General features: G+C 41.3%; 1 protein-coding gene across 1 annotated transcript; it reads right to left on the minus strand.

Annotated features, from left to right (window-relative positions):
- Positions 1 to 634: 634 nt before the first annotated feature.
- On the minus strand, positions 635 to 10,810 carry LOC118527516 (antiviral innate immune response effector IFIT1-like). The gene is made up of 2 exons (XM_036079374.2): positions 10,686 to 10,810; positions 635 to 3,159 (listed from the first exon to the last, which is right to left on the minus strand). The coding sequence occupies exons 1-2, from the start codon at positions 10,688 to 10,690 to the stop codon at positions 1,722 to 1,724; spliced, it is 1,443 nt and encodes a 480-aa protein (XP_035935267.2). The 5' UTR covers positions 10,691 to 10,810; the 3' UTR covers positions 635 to 1,721.
- Positions 10,811 to 20,135: the final 9,325 nt, after the last annotated feature.

Raw genomic sequence — 20,135 nt, forward strand, 5'->3', positions numbered from 1 at the left:
ATACACCCACTCCCAAAATATATATAAGAATGAAAAAGGTCATGTGGTTTCCTTATTTTTTCCTTTTAAAAATATTGCTCGGTGTGCAACCCCTTTTAATAAAATGTCATAATCAAAGGTGATTGTTACTGATGGTCTCTCAGATCATTTAGTATCCTTTTCCTCTTTTTTTTTTTTTTAAGATTTTATTTATTTATTTGACACAGAGAGAGAGAGTGAGCACAGGAAGGGGGAGTGGCAGGCAGAGGCAGAGGGAGAAACAGGCTCCCTACAGAGCAGGGGGAGCCCGATGCGGGGCTCGATCCCAGGACCCTGGGATCATGACCTGAGCCGAAGGCAGTCGCTTAACCAACTGAGCCACCCAGGCGCCCTCCTTTTCCTATTTCTTGTTCAGACCAGAAAATGACTGAATAAATAGTGCTTCAAAAGGCATAAAACTAGAGAAGCTGCTTGGAACAATTTGGCAATAAATGAACTTCCAAGCATCTTCATGGAGAAAGTTGACCTTGAATTGACTGTGCACTTGTTCTACTGTCTCTGTCTAGATTGTGAACTTCAGGAGGTTTGGGGAAATGTCTGCTTGCTTCATTGAAAGATAGCGGAGTATGCCACTCCAAAATATGCCACGTTGGTGTATGGATTATTATTTTTATTTTTAAAGATTTTATTTATTAGAGAGAGAGAGAGAGAGAGCGCACGCACACGAGCAGGGAGAGGGGCAGAGGGAGAAGCAGGCTTCTTAGCAGGGAGCCTGATGTGGGTCCAATCCCAGGACCCTGAGATCATGACCTGAGCCAAAGGCAGATGCGTAGCTGACTGAGCCACCCAGGCGCCTGGCTTATGGATTATTTTCAGCTGAAGGCAATTAAGAAGCAGATGTAAGAAAAACTCTCTGCAATCCCCCTATCTGCCTGAAAGCAGTACATAAATTTGTAAAGGTGTCCCCTTACCCTCTCTACCCAGCGAGAGAGAAGTTGATTGCCTGAGACAACTCTAGGCCCTTATCAGCCCAGAGTCACTACTGGAGAAATCTACATGACAGACCTTATTAACTAGCTCTTATTTTCCATTAATCTCCCCCATATATTTACCTTCCTACAGTTTGCCACACGAGAAACTCAAGGTTCTTTTCCTTTTTCTTACCCCTTCTCTAAATGTAATGTTCGTTTGTTAGATGCTATGTAAGTCCAAGTTCTAACCACCCTTTGAGTTACTCATCACTGGGCGTTCCCATGTGTATGTGAGATGCATGTGTTAATAAACCTCTGTTTTTCTCTTGTTAGTCTGTCCTTGTCTGTCTCATTCAGGGTCCTGGCCAGTGAACCTAAGATGGGTAGAGTAAAAAGATTTTTTCCTCCCCCACATCACCATATTCAGTGTCTAACACTGAAAACTGTTTGTTGATAAAACGAATGAATTAAACATTTTATTTTATGTAAGTCCAGTGCTTTATTTGCTACAAATCTACTCAAAAAACTGTTTTTCTACTAGATAACATACACAGAGAAATGGTTCCTCTCACTCTCACATACAGAAATGTATATATATCTGTTTCACTATTCACTACTGAATACAAACAATATTTTATCAGGTTTGAGTATAAATGTTAAAAACTTGTATAACTATAGTAGATTACTTAATATGTTTCTGAAAGCAGCAAGCAGAAAAAATGATTAGAGTTAACACATTTACCTAAAAATCAAACAAAATGTGAACGTGGTTCATATTCCCACGGCTAGGGATTGTGTCTCAGAGTTCCCAAAGTCAGCAGCCAGCCGCAGGGCCCGCTCATAGTACTCCAGGGCCTTATTCATTTCTCCTTTGACTTTGTAGATGAACCCAAGAATGCTCAAGCTTTCTACATCTGATGCATTTCTACGAAGTTTCCTTAAAGCCAATTTCTCCAAAGAATTCATACTTTTATCCCTTAACAATGATGCCTTCCCTATTTTTACTGCTTTCAAATAATGGATAATTGCATTGACCTCAGATTTCTTTTGAAATTCCTGAAATTGACCATAGTGGAAATGTATCTTTTGTAGTTTTTCTTCTTCCAGTGATTTCAAGCAGAATGCTCTTTGGTATGTGTCTTCAGCGCTTCCGTAGTCGTCAGCTTCTATGTACATACTTGCGAGGTGTATATAAGCAATGTCAAATGTGGGCTTTTGTTCCAGAGCAAATTGAAAATGAGATATGGCCATTTTTACCATTCTGTCAAAATTTTCTCTAACCTGTCCTCTGGGCTGCCAGTTGGCACCTCTCTTTATTTCGATCATTTGTGCCCTGTAGCAAAGCCCTATCTGGTGGTGCAGGAAGGCAGAGGAGGGGGTGGCCCGCAGGGCCCTGTTTAAGAACCAAAGAGCTTTGTCCAGAGAGCCTTTTCTTCGGTAAAACTTGGCCGCGTATCGGAAGACGTAGGTCTGCGAGGACATGTTGGTCAGTGCTTCTTCAATGTACTTTTCTCCTTCAGCTTCTTCGCCTATGTCCTGAAGCTTCAGGGCAAGGAGAGCCTTAATATATGCATCTTCTGGATTTAGCCTGATGGCCTCTTTCAGGGGCTGCAGACAGAATGCCTCACTAACCTGTGTTGCTTTGTTAAAGACGTCCAGGCGGTAGGTGGCGATCGCATAGCCAGTGCTAAATTCAGGGTTTTCCGGGTCCACTGCCAGAGCCTTCTCAAAGCAGGCCTTGGCCCGTTCATAGCTCTTTCCTCCACATTTCAGCAAGGCCCATCCCTCCTCACAGTCCATCTGGGGACACTCCATCCTGTAGCGGGAGGGAGCCTCGAACTCCTTGCAGGTGTTCTCCACCTTGTCCAGGTAAGCCTGGGCTTCTTCGGGTCTGCCCATGTGGTAATACAGCCAGGCGTAGTTGCCCCACGTGACCAGACGTCTCGCATCTGATTGGGCGGCACGTTCCTGCGGGATTAAGCCTTCAGCCTCCTGCAGGCTCCGCAGGGCTTCCTGGTTCTGGCCCGCCAGGTGCTTCACATAGGCCAGCAGGTTGTGGATCCCCACGTTGTATCTGGTGTCTAGGAAATCAATCTCATCCAAGATCCTGTTTTCCAAATCAGGCAGTTCGGTGTCCTCAACTAGCAACTCCCACGTAAAGTGACATCTCAGCTGGTCCAGCTTAGCTTTGACCTCATCTGCATTCTTACTGTGAAAACAAAAACAAAACAGATTTTCTTTGTTGAATGAGGAACAATCAATAGAAAGAAGCCAGATAAAATGCCTCTTTTTTAGAACTTAGCCTTGGAAAGGGCATGCCTGCTGTGGTTTTCCTTAGAGTCCTTATATTTCTAAGATCTGCATGGACTTTGGATGCAGCTTGTCTGGTCCCATACACTGGCTTCACCGCTTTCCACCAAGTAACCTCTCCGTGGTTCAGAGTCTTGTCGGTAAGACGTGGATAGTAACAGACGCACCACACTTGAGTCTGGATTTGGGTGAAAATAAATACGCCTGTTTTTGTGAAGCATTTAGAGCATGCATCTTACGTGCTATGTGAGTGTCCTGTGTTCCTATATCTCTAATCAGGACAGAAACCAGTTAGAAAGGTAGAGCCTTATGAAACATTATTCACTTCAGGACCTTAGTCTGTAGATTTTGCAACAAACGAAGACCACCTAAAAGGGATGATATTTGTTCAACCAAGTTTTTTTCCCCCACTTTTTATTTGGAAATAATTATAGACTCACTGATATTTGCAAAGAGAGTACAGGGGTCCGGCGTACCCTTCCCCCAGTTTCTTCCAGGGACTGTACCTTACCGATCGACCATACCATAGCAAAGATACTGACTTTGGGAAAATATCTGTCAGTTCTGTGTCATTTCATCACGTGAGTGAGTAAATCCATGGAACCACCACCTCAATCAGATGCAGAACTACTTTATCATCGCAAGCATCGACCTCATACTATTCCTTCAGAATCACGCCTGTTGCCCTCCCTCCCTTCTCCTCACCAAACATCCCTAGCCTCTGGTCACTTGTTTTCATCTTTAGAATTCTGTCACTTCAAGAATGTCATATCATGGAAGGATACAGTATGTGACATTTTGAGATTGCCTTTTTTTTTTTTCACTCATCATAATGCCCCTGACATCCATCCAAGTTGTTCAGTTTATCGATGGGTCATTCCTTTTCACTGGGGAATAATATTCTGTGGCATGGGCATGCCATAGTTGGTTTACCTATGCATCTATTCTAGGACATTTCCATTGTTTTCAGTTTGGGCCTATTACAGTTAAACGTACTATGAACAGCTGTGCACAGACTTTTGTGTGGACATACATTTTCATTTCCCTGAGATAAGTGCCCAGGAGTGGCATCCAGGTCATATGGTTAGCATGTGCTTATGTTTTTAAGTAACTGCCAAACTATTTTCCACAGTGACTGTATCATTTCACCTTCCTCCTAGCAATGCGTGAAGGATCCAGTTCTCTGCATTTTTACCAGCATTTGGAATTTCACTTAAATTTTTTTTTCTTAGTTCTCTTAATAGGGGTTAGTGATATCTCACTGTGGGCTTAATTTCCCTTCCCTATGGGCTAGTGGTGTTGAAAATCTTTAGTGCTTCTTTACCATCCACACATCCTCTTTGGTGAAATATCTCTTCATATCTTCTGCCTGTTTTCTAATTGGATTGTTTGTTTTTTCATTGTCAGGTTTCAAGAATTCTGTATAGATTCTAGATATGAGTCCTTTGTGAGGTATGTGGTTTTCAAATATTTTCTCTCAGGGTGTAGCCTGTTTTGTTTTTTGTTTTTTGTGTTTTTTTTATCCTTTAATAAGGTCTTTTGAAGAGCAAAAGTTTCTATTTTTGATGAACTATAATTTATTGATTTTTTTTTCTCTCATGGATCATGCTCTTGGTATGGTGTCTAGGAACCTCATAGCAAGCACAAGGTCCTGAAGATTCTCTCCTGTGATTTCTTTTTCTTTTATTTAATTAATTAATTAATTTTTAAAAGATTTTATTTATTTATTTGCCAGAGAGAGAGAGAGCACAAGCAGGGGGAGTGGCAGGCAGAGGGAGAAGCAGACTCCCGGCTGAGCAGGGAGCCTGATGTGGGACTTGATCCCAGGACCCTGAGATCAAGACCTGAGCAGAAGGCAGACATGTAACCGACTGAGCCACCCAGGCGCCCCTTTAATTTGTTTTTAATTTTTTTATTTTAAAGATATTTTTTTAAAGATTTTATTTATTTACTTGACAGAGAGAGACACAGAGAGAGAGAGAACACAACCAGGGGAAGTGGGAGAGAGAGAAGCAGGCTTCCTGCAGAGCAGGGAGCCCGATGCAGGGCTCGATCCCAGGACCCTGGGATCATGACCTGAGCTGAAGGCAGACACTTAACGACTGAGCCACCCAGGTGCCCTATTTTAAAGATTTTTATTTATTTATTTGAGAGAGAGCGAGAGAGAATGAGCAAGCATGAGCTGGGGGAGGGGCGGAGGGAGAGGGAGAAGCAGGCTTCCCACTGAGCAGGGAGCCCGATGAGGGGCTTGATCCCAGGACACTGAGATCACAGCCTGAGCAGAAGGCAGACGAATAACTGACTGAGCCACCCATGTACTCTTCTTGTGATTTCTTCTATACGTTTTATAGTTTACCTTTTACATTATATCTATGATCCATTTTGAGTTAACTTTTGCATAATGTAAGCAGATTAATTTGCTGGCTTATTTTCTGCCTATGGGTATCTGATTGTTTCATCACCATTTGTTGAAAAGACTGTTCTTTCTTCATTGAATTGCTTTTGCACCTTTGTGAAAAATCAGTTGGCAGTAATAATGTGGGATTATTTCCTGGTTCCTTATTCTGTTTCCCTGAGCTATGTATTTATCCCTACACCATTACCATATAATTTCACTTACCGTAGTCTTAAAATTGTGTGGGATGATTCCTCTCACTTTATTCTTCTTAAAAATTATTATCCTAGTTCCTTTGCCCTTCCATATAAATTTTAGATTAATATTGTCTGTATTTATAAAAAATCTTGCTGGAGTGTTTTTAATATTTCTTTTTTTAAAGTATTTATTTGAGGGAGAGAGAGAGAGTGTGTGTGCGTGTGAGAGCATATGGGGGGGAGGGGCAGAGAGAGAAGGACAAGGAGACTCCTTGCTGAGCAGGGAGCCTGACTGCAGCTTGATCCCAGGACCCCAGGATCACGACCTGAGCTGAAGGCAGACGCTTAACTGACTGAGCCATCCAGGCGCCCTGTTGCTGGAGTTTTTTTTTTTTTTTTTTAAAGATTTTATTTATTTGATAGAGCAAGACAGTGAGAGAGGCAACACAAGCAGGGGGAGTGGGAGAGGGAGAAGCAGGCTTCCCGATGAGCAGAGAGCCCGATGTGGGGCTCGATCCCAGGACCCTTGGATCATGACCCGAGCCAAAGGCAGACGATTAACGACTGAGCCACCCAGGTGCCCCTGTTGCTGGAGTGTGATAGGAATTTTATATCAGTTAAGGGAGAATTGACAGTTTTGCTATGTTGAGTCTTCTAGTCCATGAACATGCTATATTTCTGTTTGTTTAGACCTTTGTAGTATACAAAATCAACATGTAAAAATCAGTTGTGTTTCTATGCACTAACAATGAACAACCTAGGAAGCAAATTAAGAAAACAATTCTTTTTTCATAGCATCAAAAGAATAAAATACTTAGGAATAAAGTCAACCGAGGAGGTGAAAGCCTCGTACACTGGGAACTACAGAACATTGCTGAAAGAAGGTAAGGAAGACAGAAATAAAGTAAGAAGCATCCTGTGTTCATGGCCTGGAAGCTTTAATATTGTTCAGATGTCAGTACCACCCAAAGGAATGTACAGACTCAGTGTAATCCCTGTCAAAATCCCAATGGCTTTTATTGTTTGTTTGTTTGTTTCAGAAATAGAAAAATCCATCCGAAAATTCAGATGGAATCTCAAGGGATCTCAAATAACCAAAATGATCTTGAAAAAGAACAGAGTTGGAGGTCTCATACTTTTGGATTTCAAAACTTACTTCAAAGCAACAATAATCACAACAGGGTGGTATGGTCATAAAGACAGACATATTGATCAGTAGAATAGAATTGAGAGCCCAGAAATAAGCACTCACATTTATAGTTGCATTAGTCTTCTAGGGCTACCATAATGAAGTACCACAGACTGGCTTAAACAGCAGGTATTTATTTTCTCACAGTTCTGGAGGCTGGAAGTCCTGAATCAAGGTACCTACTGATTTGTTTCCTGATAAAGCGTCTTACTGGCGTCCACATGACTTTTCCTCTATGGTGCTGTAGATTGAGACTTGAGTGAGTGCACTTCCTCTTCTTCCAAGGAGATCAGCCCTTTCAGATTAAGGCCCCACCCTTATGACCTCAATTAACCCTTAGTACTTCCTCACAGGCCCCATCTCTACATACAGTCACAGTGGGGGTTAGAGCTTCAACATATGACCAGAGGGACACAATTCAGTCCATAACGATGGTCAAATGATTTTTGACACATGTGCCAAGACCATTTAATGGGGAAAGGTGTTTCAGTGAATGGTGCCAAGGGGCGCCTGGGTGGCTCAGTCAGTTAAGCATCTACCCTTGGCTCAGGTCATAATCTCAGGGTCCTGGGTCCATCCGGCTCTGGTTCTCTCTCTCCTTCTTCCTCTGTCCCTCCCCCCATTCATGCTTGCTCGCTCTCGCAAATAAATAAAATCTTTAAAAAAATAACAACCTCCCCCAAAAAAACAAATGGTGCCAGGAAAGCTGGATATCCACATGCAAAAGAATGAAGTTGGACCCTTATACTGTATACTAAAACAAAAACAAAAACAAAAACCCTCAAAATGGACCAAAACTACAAAAATCTCAGAAGAAAATAGAAAAAACTTCATGACATTGGATTTGGCAGTCTTGGTTAGGACACCAAAAGCATAGGCAACACAAGTAAACAGAGATTAAATTGGATTTCATCAAAATTAGAAATGTTTGTACATCAAAGAGCACTACTGACAGATGAAAAGACAACCCACAAAACGGGAGAGATTATTTGCAAATTACATATCTGATAAGGGATTAATGTCCAGACTATATAAACAACTCTTGTAACTCAACAACAAAAATACAAATAACTGGGGCACCTGGGTGGCTCAGTCAGTTAAGCATCCGACTCTTGACTTTGGCTCAGGTCATGATCTCAGGGTCCTGGGATCAAGCCCCCCATCGGACTCCCCGCTCATCAGGGAGTCTGTTTGAGATTCTCTCTCTTCCGCTCCCTCTGCCCCTCCCCCTACTCATGCTCTTTCTCTCTCAAATAAATAAATAAATAATCTTTAATTAGAAAAAACACAACTGACTAAAAAATGAGCAAAGGATTGAACAGACATTTCTCCAAAGAAGATACACAGGTGGCCTTAAGCACATGAAAGGTGCTCAACATCACCAGGCATAGCAAAATGCAAATCAAAAGCAAAATGAGATACCACTTCACACCCAGTAGGATGGCTGCTATCGCAAAACAGAGAAAACAAGTGTTGATGAGGATATGGAAAAATTAGAACTGTTGTGCATTACTATGGGGAATTTAAAATGGGGCGGTTGCCATGGAAAATGGTGATGATTCTTCAAAAAAATTAAATAGAATTGTCATATGATTCAGCAGTGCCACTTTGGGGTATATACCCAAAAGAAGTGAAAACAGAGACTCGAAGGCCATCAAGAGATGAATGGAATATATATACAGTGGAATATTATTTAGCCTGAACATGGAAGGACATTCTAACACCTGCTACAACATGGATGAACCTTGAAGACATTATGCTAAGTGAAATAAGGCAGCCACAGAAAGCCACTTCTTGCATGCTTCCATTGCTATGAAATATCCACAGTAGGCAAATCCATAGAGAGAAAGCAGATTAATGGTTGCCAGAGCCTGGAGCAAAGGATGAGTGGAGAGTGACTGCTTAAAGGGTATGGGGTTTCTCCTCAGAGTGATGAAAATATTCTTGAAGTAGATACTGGTGATGGTTGGACAACGTCGTGAATGTACTAAATACCACAAAATCATATACTTGAAAATAAGTGAAAATGGCTAATTTTATCATACCTATACCTATATTTTATCATATATACCTGTATGATCACAATAAAAAATCATGCTACTAAACCAGGAGAAATTCTACAAGTGATATATACATATTTTTCTCTAGTACATGTTGAAATAAACACAAAAGCATTAAAACATAAAAACTAATTAGTATGCAGTCTGAAATAATCTCATGAACCCCCCACTGGTACACTTTAAGAAATTTAGGGGCGCCTGGGTGGCTCAGTCAGTTAAGCAAGTCTGACTCTTCGGCTCAGGTCATGATCTCAGGGTCCTGGGATGGAGTCCCGTGCTGGGCTCTGTGCTCAGTGGGGAGTCTGCTTGTGATTCTCTCTTTCCCTCTGCCCCTCCCCTGCCTCTCTAAAAATAAATAAACAAATCTTTTTTTAAAAAAAGAAACATTGGTTTAAAGGTTAAATAAAGTATCACTGAATAGAGACTCTGGCTCATGTCTCAGCTCTATCATTTGTTATCTGTGTGATCCTTAACGTTTCTAAGTCTAAGATTCATTATTGCAAAATCAGTAGGATCTGAGTACCTGCCTCATTGCTGTCTTTTGAGGGTTAAATATAGTAATTTACATAATACTTTTAGAAGCCAGGCTGGCACTTAATAAGCATTGAGAAAGTGATAGCTACTTCTATATTATTATTATTATTATTATTATTATTATTATTATTATTATTTCCTTTATCGATGATAACCCACTCCATCTGTCTATAGACCAGGGAGGAGGGTTGATCATAGGCCTGTTAATTATGCACTTTCTGGAACTTCTGTCCCTTCAAAATTTTGTCCACTGGAGCACTGAGGGGAAATTTGCAAGTCGATATTAATTAAAATTTTTTTAGTCTGTTGATATCAAGGGTGATTTAAATCAAGATTCAGTTTAGACAACATAGAAATTCCCACATTAGGGCCTTTAGCTAAGGGATATGTGGATGTTCCCAAGTACACAACTCCAGTCAAGCCCCGTGGCCAGAAGGATATCAAGGATCTGCAGACCACTGGCTTCCATAGGGAGAGGTAATCTACTCATCTTGAATCCGGTCAGATTGAGAAGACCTGCCATGGGAGCCCAGCAGTACAGACAGTGAGACTGGAAACCTACAGAGGAAGGTCTTGTTCTCTAGGCCATGAGCTTCTGCTACCCCATGTCCACAGTATTTTCCTCAAGAATCTGAGAGAACCCAGGACTGTGGCTCATACAGCTATGTGGGTCCCACTTTTCCCCCATAGTGAGGAGCCAGCAGAAAGCATTGTCTCTTTCCAGATCAACTGTCCGTTCCTTCCCTAGGTCAGACAGTAGTGAGTTTAGGGAAAAGAATTTCAGAGGCTGGGGGTCATTTTCTCCCTTCCTAGAAAACTCTTCCCACATCCCTCTGCTTCTTTGGGCGTTATTATGAGGTAAGCTTCCTCAGGGTGATGCTAACACAAAGGAAAATGCCTGAATTAATGAACACTCCATCCACAAGCAGATGCTCAAATAAAAGAGTAAGGAAACTTGACATTACTGAAGCGAAGTCTCTGGAGATGGTTTTGATTAACATTTTTTTCCAAAACTTTAGACTGAAAGGCGGGGGAGCAGAAAAATCTTACCTCATGGCTGTGCTGAATTAGACAGTGGTTCTGCAGTGTTTTGCTTAGCTGATGGGTTCCTCTGAGATCCAGCCGGTCTTGAGGATATTCTGGGCTTAAGCCCCACCTCAGGGCTCTATAAGATAAACAGTTAATGATGTAAGCTGTGACGGTGTTGTTACCAAATTAAACTGGAAACCAAAATAAAAACCGAAAGTGGAAACTGAAACTAGTTAGCAGAGTTCCTGCTTGGGGAAAATGAAACAGGGATGGCTTTCTCTGTTCTGTTTGAAAAAAACGATTGAGAGGAGGCTGGTGAAAGCAGTTTCAGTGATAAGGTGAATTCCTCTCCCAGGCTCCGCATGGCCTTGTAGAGAGCTGGTTGGGGGCGGGGGGAGGGGGTGGGCGTTGAGGGGGAGGAATGCCAGGCGCCTATAGTCCACTAAGCCTGGAGCCAGGGATGCCTGTGAGCATGGGCTTGTGTGAACTTGCCAAGCTCATGCCCCAAATCTGTGCCTTTGTTTGCTCATCTGGAAACAAAGTGTCCCTTTCATAGTATAAAATGCTGCATGTATATTACTAAACTGGAGTCTCAACCCAAATTTGCTGCGATTGACCAAGAGGTTGTGTTTTACTAATTCTACTCTGCCTTTGTTTTGCATACCCTTCCTGAGAATGGCCAATGACAGTAAGAGCCTGTATCTAACCTCTTCTTTGTTCATTGGAACAGAGAAAATGTCTGTGTTAGCATCTTAACACTTCAAACAGAACACGTTAGGCCTTAATGACAGTATTTTTAATGCTCTCTGGGGTAGTGGTCTAAAGTGTTCTTATTTCTCAGACCTGACTCTCATAGCTGTGCAGGAGCACTGTCCAGTTCTGTCCAGTTCTCTAGGTGCCTGTGGCTCTGTTTATTTATTTATATTTTTAAATTTAATTTAATTTTATTACGTTATGTTAGTCACCATACAATGCATCATTAGTTTTTGATGTAGTGATCCATGATTCATTGTATTCGTATAACACCCAGTGCTCCATGCAATACGTGCCCTCCTTAATACCCATCACCAGGCTAACCCATCCCCCCACCCCCCTCCCCTCTAAAACCCCTCAGTTTGTTTCTCAGAGTCCATAGTCTCTCATGGTTCGTCTCCCCCTCCAATTTCCCCTCGTTCATTTTTCCCTTCCTTCTCCTAATGTCCTCCATGCTATTCCTTATGTTCCACAAATAAGTGAAACCATATGATAATTGATTTTTTTCTTGACTTATTTCACTTAGCATAATCTCCTCCAATCCCATACATGTTGATGCAAAAGTTGGGTATTCTGATGGCTGAGTAATATTCCATTGTATATATGGACCACATCTTCTTTATCCATTCATCTGTTGAAGGGCATCTCGGCTCTTTCCACAGTTTGGCTATTGCGGACATTGCTGCTATGAACGTTGGGGTGCATATGGCCCTTCTTTTCACTACATCTGTGTCTTTGGGGCAAATACCCAGTAGTGCAATTCCTGGGTCATAAGGTAGCTCTATTTTTAATTTTTTTGAGGCACCTCCACACTGTTTTCCAAAGCGTCTGTACCAAGTTGCATTCCCACCAACAGTGTAAGAGGGTTCCCCTTTCTCCACAACCTCTCCAACATTTGTTGTTTCTTGCCTTGTCAATTTTTGCCATTCTAGCTGGTGTGAGGTGGTATCTCAATGTGGTTTTGATTTGAATTTCCCTGATGGCTAATGATGATGAACATTTTTTCATGTGTCTGTTAGCCATTTGTATGTCTTTTTCAGAGAAGTGTCTGTTCATGTCTTCTGCCCATTTTTTGACTTGATTATTTGCTTTTTGGGTGTTGAGTTTGAGAAGTTCTTTACAGATCTTGGAAATCAGCACTTTGTCTGTAGTGTCATTTGCAAATATCTTCTCCCATTCTGTGGGTTGCCTCTTTGTTTTGTTGACTATTTCCTTTGCTGTGCAGAAGCTTTTTATCCTGGTGAAATCCCAAAAGTTCATTTTTGCTTTTGTTTCACCAGCCTTTGGAGATGTATCTTGAAAGAAGTTGCTGTGGCCAATGTCAAAGAGGTTACTGCCTATGTTCTCCTCTAAGATTTTGATGGATTCCTGTCTCACATTGAGATCTTTCATCCATTTTGAGTTTATCTTTGTGTATGGTGTTAGAGAATGGTCGAGTTTCATTCTTCTGTATATAGCTGTCCAATTTTCCCAGCACTATTTATTGAAGAGACTGTCTTTTCTCCATTGCATATTTTTTCTTGCTTTGTCGAAGATTATTTGACCATAGAGTTGAGGGTCCATATCTGGGCTCTCTATTCTGTTCTACTGGTCCAAATGTCTGTTTTTGTGCAGTACCATGCTGTCTTGGTGATCACTGCTTTGTAATATAGCTTGATATCAGGCAACGTGATGCCCCCAGCTTTGTTTTTCTTTTTCAACATTTCCTTGGCGATTCGGGGTCTTCTCCATACAAATTTTAGGGTTGTTTGTTCCAGCACTTTGAAAAATGTCATTGGAATTTTGATTGGGATGGCGCTGAAGGTATAGATTGCTCTGCGTAGCATAGACATTTTAACAATGTTTATTCTTCCAATCCATGAGCATGGAATGTTTTTCCATCTTTTTGTGTCTTCTTCAATTTCTTTCGTGAGTGTTCTGTAGTTCCTAGAGTATAGATTCTTTACCTCTTTGGTTAGGTTTATTCCAAGGTCTCTTATGGTTTTTGGTGCTGTTGTAAATGGAATTGTTTCTCTAATTTCTCTTTCTACAGTTGCATTGTTAGTGTATAAGAAAGCAACTGATTTCTGTGCATTGATTTTGTATCCTGCCACATTACTGAATTGCTGTGTGAGTTCTAGTAATTTGGGGGTGGAGTCTTTTGGGTTTTCCACATAAAGTATCATGTCATCTGCGAAGAGAGAGAGTTTGACTTCTTCTTTGACAATTTGAATACCTTTTATTTCTTTTTGTTGTCTGATTGCTGTTGCTAGGACTTCTAGTACTATGTTGAACAATAGTGGCAAGAGTGGGCATCCTTGTCGTGTTCCTGATCTTAAGGGAAAGGCTCTCAGCTTTTCCCCATTGAGGATAATATTTGCTGTGGGTTTTTCATAGATGGATTTTATGAACTTGAGGAATGTTCCCTCTATCCCTATACTCTGAAGAGTTTTAATCAGGAAAGGATGTTGTATTTTGTCAAATGCTTTTTCTGCATCAATTGAGAGGACCATATGGTTCTTCTCCCTCCTCTTATTTTTTTAATTTTTATTTTTTAAAGATTTTATTTATTTGACAGAGAGAGACATAGCGAGAGAGGGAACACAAGCAGGGGGAGTGGGAGAGGGAGAAGCAGGCTTCCCCGCAGAGCAGGGAGCCCGATGCAGGGCTCTATCCCAGGACCCCGGAATCATGACCTGAGCCGAAGGCAGACGCTTAACGACTGAGCCACCCAGGCGCCCCTCTCCCTCCTCTTATTAATGTGTTCTATCACATTGATTGATTTGCGAATGTTGAACCACGCTTGCATCCCGGGGATAAATCCCACTTGGTCGTGGTGGATGATCCTTTTAATGTATTGTTGGATCCTATTAGCTAGGATTTTTTTTAAGAATTTTGGAATCCATATTCATCAGGGATATGGATCTGAAATTCTTCTTTTTGATGGGGTCTTTGCCTGGTTTGGGTATTAAGGTAATGCTGGTCTCATAGAATGAGTCTGGAAGCTTTCCTTCTGTTTTTTGAAACAGCTTCAGGAGAATAGGTATTATTTCTTTGAATGTTTGGTAGAATTCCCCAGGGAATCCATCAGGCTCTTGTTTTTTGGGAGGTTTTTGATCACTGCTTCAATCTCGTTCCTGGTTATTGGCCTATTCAGGTTGTCAATTTCTTCCTGTTTCAGTTCGGCAGTCTATAGGTTTCCAGGAAGGCATCCATTTCTTCCAGGTTGCTTAATTTATTGGCATATAGTTGTTGATAATAATTTCTAATAATTGTTTCTATTTCCTTGGTGTTAGTTGTGATATCTCCCCTTTCATTCATAATTTTATTAATTTGGGTCCTTTCTCTTTTCTTTTGGGTAAGTCTGGCCAGTGGTTTATCAATCTTATTAATTCTTTCAAAGAACCAGCTTCTAGTTTCATTGATCTGATCTACTGTGTTTCTGGTTTCTAATTCATTGATCTCTGCTCTAATCTTAATTGTTTCTCTTCTAATGCGTGGCTTAGGCATTGCTTGTTGCTTTTTCTCTAGTTCTTTAAGGTGTAAAGTTAGTTGGTGAATTCGGGATTTTTCTATTTTTTTGAGTGAGGCTTCGATGGCTATGTATTTCCCCCTTAGGACTGCCTTTGCAGTATCCCATAGGTTTTGGACCGATGTGTCTTTGTTCTTATTGGTTTCCATGAATTGTTGAAGTTCTTCTTTGGTTTCTTGGTTGACCCAAACATTCTTGAGCAGAGTGGTCTTTAGCTTCCAAGTGTTTGAATCTCTTCCAAATTTTTTTCTTGTGATTGAGTTCCAGTTTTAAAGCATTATGGTCTGAAATATGCAGGGAATAATCTCAATCTTTTGGTATTGGTTGAGACCTGATTTTGACCCAGTATGTGCTCTATTCTGAAGAAAGTTCCATGTGCACTTGAGAGGAATGAGTATTCTGTTGTTTTAGGGTGGAATGTTCTGTATATATCTATGAGGTCCATCTGGTCCAGTGTGTCAATCAAAGCTCTTGTTTCCTTGTTGATATTCTGCTTAGATGATCTGTCCATTGCTGAGAGTGTAGTATTGAGGTCTCCTACAATTAACATATTGTTATCAATGTGACTCTTTATTTTGGTTAAGTTGGCTTATGTAGATGGCTGCTCCCATGTTGGGGGCATAGATATTTACAATTGTTAGATCTTCTTGTTGGATAGACCCTTTAAGAATGATACAGTGTCCTTCTGTGTCTATGACTACAGTCTTTAGCTTAATCTAATTTGTCTGATATGAGAATTGCTACCCCAGCTTTCTTTTGAGATCTGTTGGCATGGAAGATGGATCTCCATCCCTTCACTTTCAGTGTGGATGTATCTTTAGGTTCAAAATGAGTCTCTTGTAGACAGCATATAGATGGGTCCTGTCTTTTTATCCAGTCTGCAACCCTGTGCCATTTTATGGGAGCATTTAGGCCATTCACATTGAGAGTGATTATTGAAAGATATGAATTTATTGTCGTCATGTTGCCTGTGAAGACCTTGTTTCTATAAATTGTCTCTGTAAATTTCTGTTCTATATCACTCTTAGGGTCTTTCTCCTTTTTAGAACCCCCCTTAATGTTTCCTGCAGGGCCGGCTTAGTGGTCACATATTCTTTCAGTTTCTGCTGGTCTTGGAAACTCTGCATCTCTCCATCCATTCTAAATGACAGCCTTGCCAGATAAAGTATTCTTGGCTGCATGTTCTTCTCATTTAGTACCCTGAATATGTCTTGCCAGCCCTTTCTGGCTTGCCAGGTCTCTGTGGATAAGTCTGACGTTATTCTGATGTTCCTCCCCCTGTACGTAAAGAATCTCTTCCCCCTAACTGCCCTTAAGAGGGTTTCCTTGGTTCTAAGATTTGGGAGTTTTACTATTACAAGCTGGGGCATTGGCCTGTTTTCCTTGATCTTGGGAGGGGTCCTCTCTGCCTCTAGAACACGAATGTTTGTTTCATTCCCCAGATTAGGGAAGTTCTCAGCTATGATTTGCTCAAATATATCTTCTAGTCCTCTCTCTCCCTCCACCCCCTCAGGGATCCCAATAATTCTGACATTGGAATGTTTCATGGTGTCACTTATTTCTCTGATTCTATTTTCATGGATTTTGAGTAGTTTTTCCCTGGCCTCCTGTTTTTCCTTCTTTTCTATTAATTGGTCTTCTAGATCACTAATTTGTTCTTCTGTCTCACTTACTCTAGCTGTTAGCTTATCTAGATTAGATTCTCATTGATAGCATTTTTAAGTTCTGCCAGTTCAGCTTTCATTTCTGCCCTTAGAGACTCTATGTTGCCATTAATCAATTTCTCCATTCTAGCTGTTGTCTTCACAATTGCTACCCTGAATTCCATCTCTGACATCTTGGTTATATCTGTGGCAGAAGTCACAGTCTCTGAGTCTTTCCTATTTTAGGGGTTCCTCCTCCTAGTCATTCTGTTGAGGGGTGGTTGAGAGAATGTACAGAGTCCAAATTATTGACCACAATCCAAGCCAGATGCACCTGTTTTAAAGGGACCTTAGGGTTGCTGGCCTCTTGTTCTCCCAGCCTGTCCTCTGGGGGAGGGGCCTGCTGTGCTGTTACTCAGGCAACCCTGTTTTGGCAGAGTTGCCCTGCCCCCTGTGGGGGGGATAGGCTCAGTGAAAACCACTTTTGGGGGGGCTTTTGTTCTCTGGCAGCTTTCCCTGGTGGCTTCCCGGGTCTCTTCTGAGAGTCAGAGCAGAAGAGGTTGTTTCCAAACCTCCACCTCAGAGCAGAGAGATTGAAGTCTGTTCTTCAGTGAGCTCTCCAGGTCACACTATCTCCGTTTCTGTCTGTGCTGCTATAAACTGCAGCATCCTGGGTTGTGTGCCCCTCCACAGCGCTCCCAGTCCTTGCCTCCAGGTCAGGGCAGGTCTCTGCCCTTTGTGCTTCTAAACCCGCCAGCTGCCCCCAGTTCGCACACGCGGCCCTGCCGCTCTGGTTTCTGTCTGGGGGCTGCCCTAAAGTCCTTTCCCCACTGCTACCGGTCTGCGAGTCTGTGCCCTATCCCCAGCGCAGGAGGCTATCGCTCACCAGTGGTGTAGGGTCCCCATGGCCAGGCTCCCTCCCCCTACCATTTATCTTCCAATATCTGCCCACAGAATCATGGCTCCCCGCTTGTACCTTGAAACCAAATGCCTGCGATATTCTGTTTGTAGAGATCCAGATCTATCTTCTTACATCTCAGGCTGATTTCGTGGGTGTTCAGAGTGGTCTGGTAGATATCCAGCTCAATTCCGGGGACTGGTTGGAATAGGGTCCCCTACCCCTCCACCATCTTTTCCTGAATGCCTGTGGCTCTGTTTAATTGGCTGAAAGAATAATAGGTGCTGGGGCACCTGGTGGCGCCATTGGGTAAGGGTAGGACTCTTGGTTTTGGCTCAGGTTGTGATCTCAGGGTGGTGAGATCAAGCCCCACGTCAGGCTCCACACTCAGCCGGGCATCTGCTTGAGATTCTCTTTCCTTCCTCTGCCCCTCCTGCTTATGCTCTCTCCCTCTCTAAAATAAATAAATAAATCTTAAAAAAAAAAAAAGAATATTAAGTGCTTATATAGATTTAGTATTCACAACAACTCTCCAGAGTATAATAGCAATTAATCCAAATAAGTTTTAAGTTCATGTGCCCTAGGGTTAATCTTTTCTGTTTTTTTTTTTTTTTTAAAGATTTTAGTTATTTATTTGAGAGAGAGAGAAAGCACAAACCGAGGGAGAGGCAGAGGGGGAGGGAGAAGCAGGCTCCCCACTGAGCCAGGAGCCTGATGTGGGGCTTGATCCCAGGACCCTGGGATCATGACCTGAGTTGAAGTCAGATGCTTAACCGACTGAGCCACCCAGGCACCATACGGTTAAACTTAATAAATAAAAGCTAACTGAAGTTTGTTGGTTTAATTAAAACAGGCGTGTTTTCAGAGTTACCAGCATTAGATGTAATGCAGATAAGCAACTTTTTCTACCTGGGTTTACTAATCATACAAGATCATATTATCTCTGTTACAGAATTTGTCAGCAAGAAAGATAAGTTAAAGATAACAGTTAGCTGTTTATTGTCTTGTGAAATATTCATGACTCATCTAAACATAATTAGTAAGAACAAGTGAATTAAGTAGATGTAAGTAAGATAAAGTTTATAAATTAAGTTTCCAGCAATATTAATGTCTTAAGAAATAGTGTCCCCAAATCTTTTTGGTAATTTAAAACCTTGGAGTTTTGCTGAATTAAATTAGATGATGGCTAGTCATTAAATATTTAGGTAATTTCCTAATAAAATAATATATTGAGACATTGATTGCTATGCATTAGTTTATTTGCTTTTGGCTTTTAATTTTTACAGAGAGATTGTGAGGTTGTGTGTGTGTGTGTGTGTGTGTGTGTGTATATATATATATATATATATATATATATATATATATACCTTATATATATATACCTTATATATATTTAGGCCTATTAATAAATAGGTTTTATGATAAAAGAATTGAGATTACTATGAGGAGGAGTATACTTCTAGAATTTTGTCACTTTGGTTAAATTGATAAGTATTGTTTCATACTTTCCTGTGATCCTTTTTAGCCAGGTGTCCAAACCTTCTGATATTCTTTATAAACCTCCCCAAATTAAAATCTAAATTAAGTCTTTTTGACCTGGAAGAAACTTTGGGGGGATTTTTTTTTTTTAAGAGGGTCCCTGGAACATTAGAACAATCTATTAGATTAATTAGTCTTATCTCATATGTTAAAATACATGGGAAGCATTGTCAAATAAAAAGTAATCCTGGGGCACCTGGGTGGCTCCATCAGTTAAGCATCTGATTCTTGATTTCAGCTCAGGTCTTGATCTCAGGGTCATGAGTTCAAGCCCTGCATTGGGCTCCACACTGGGCGTGGAGCCTACTTTAAAAAAAATAGTCATACTAAACCTTCTTTATGTTATATTTGCATGGTGTATGTTAATGTAATGTTCCAAAAATTATATGAAATTCCTAACATTCTGACATCAGTTAAATGACAGACTGTTCTTCTTGTAGCAGGACATTCAAGGTAGCTTGCCTTCCTTTAATCCACAGCTGATAAAAAGGGATATGCTTCAATTTCACAAAAGCCTAATCAAATCCATAGAGGATAATCCTACTTTGGTAGAATAGCCTTTCCACAGTGTGCTCCTGGGAGACCAAGACATTGAACATCATAGCCTCCAACCTGGAGATGTGGTTTATTGGAAAAGACATCTCCACAAAGACTTCATCCAGCCTACTCCAGTGCCACAAAATTAGAAGGCACTGACTCATAGATTCATGGTTCTCATTCTAAAAAGGCTCCAACATCCAACTGGATGACCAAATCAGTTGAAAACCTCAAACTGACCACATCCCAGAAAAAGAAGCAGACGACATCTGAATATACTTTCCCAAGAGTCAGGAACAAACCAGAATAATAACTCTTTCATAACTGTCAAAATCTAATGGAAATTCCTAAGCTCACTGAGATTTTAGACTGTTGTTTCTCTGTGTAGGAATTCTTACGATTTTTGCTGTTTTATACTCAGTAGGACTTCTTCACCGATGGTCACCAACTCTTAAAGGTGTCTGTATACCTAGTGTTCTTCCCTCCCTGTCTTTACATATATCCAACCTTCCCCCCATGGCCGCCCATCCCCAAGCTTGCCAACTCAATGAAACTTGTGGGACTCTCCCCCAACTGACCCCTGGCTTGAG

The sequence above is a fragment of the Halichoerus grypus genome, chromosome 7 (genome assembly GCF_964656455.1).
Source record: "Halichoerus grypus chromosome 7, mHalGry1.hap1.1, whole genome shotgun sequence".
In the NCBI taxonomy this organism is placed as follows: domain Eukaryota; kingdom Metazoa; phylum Chordata; class Mammalia; order Carnivora; family Phocidae; genus Halichoerus; species Halichoerus grypus.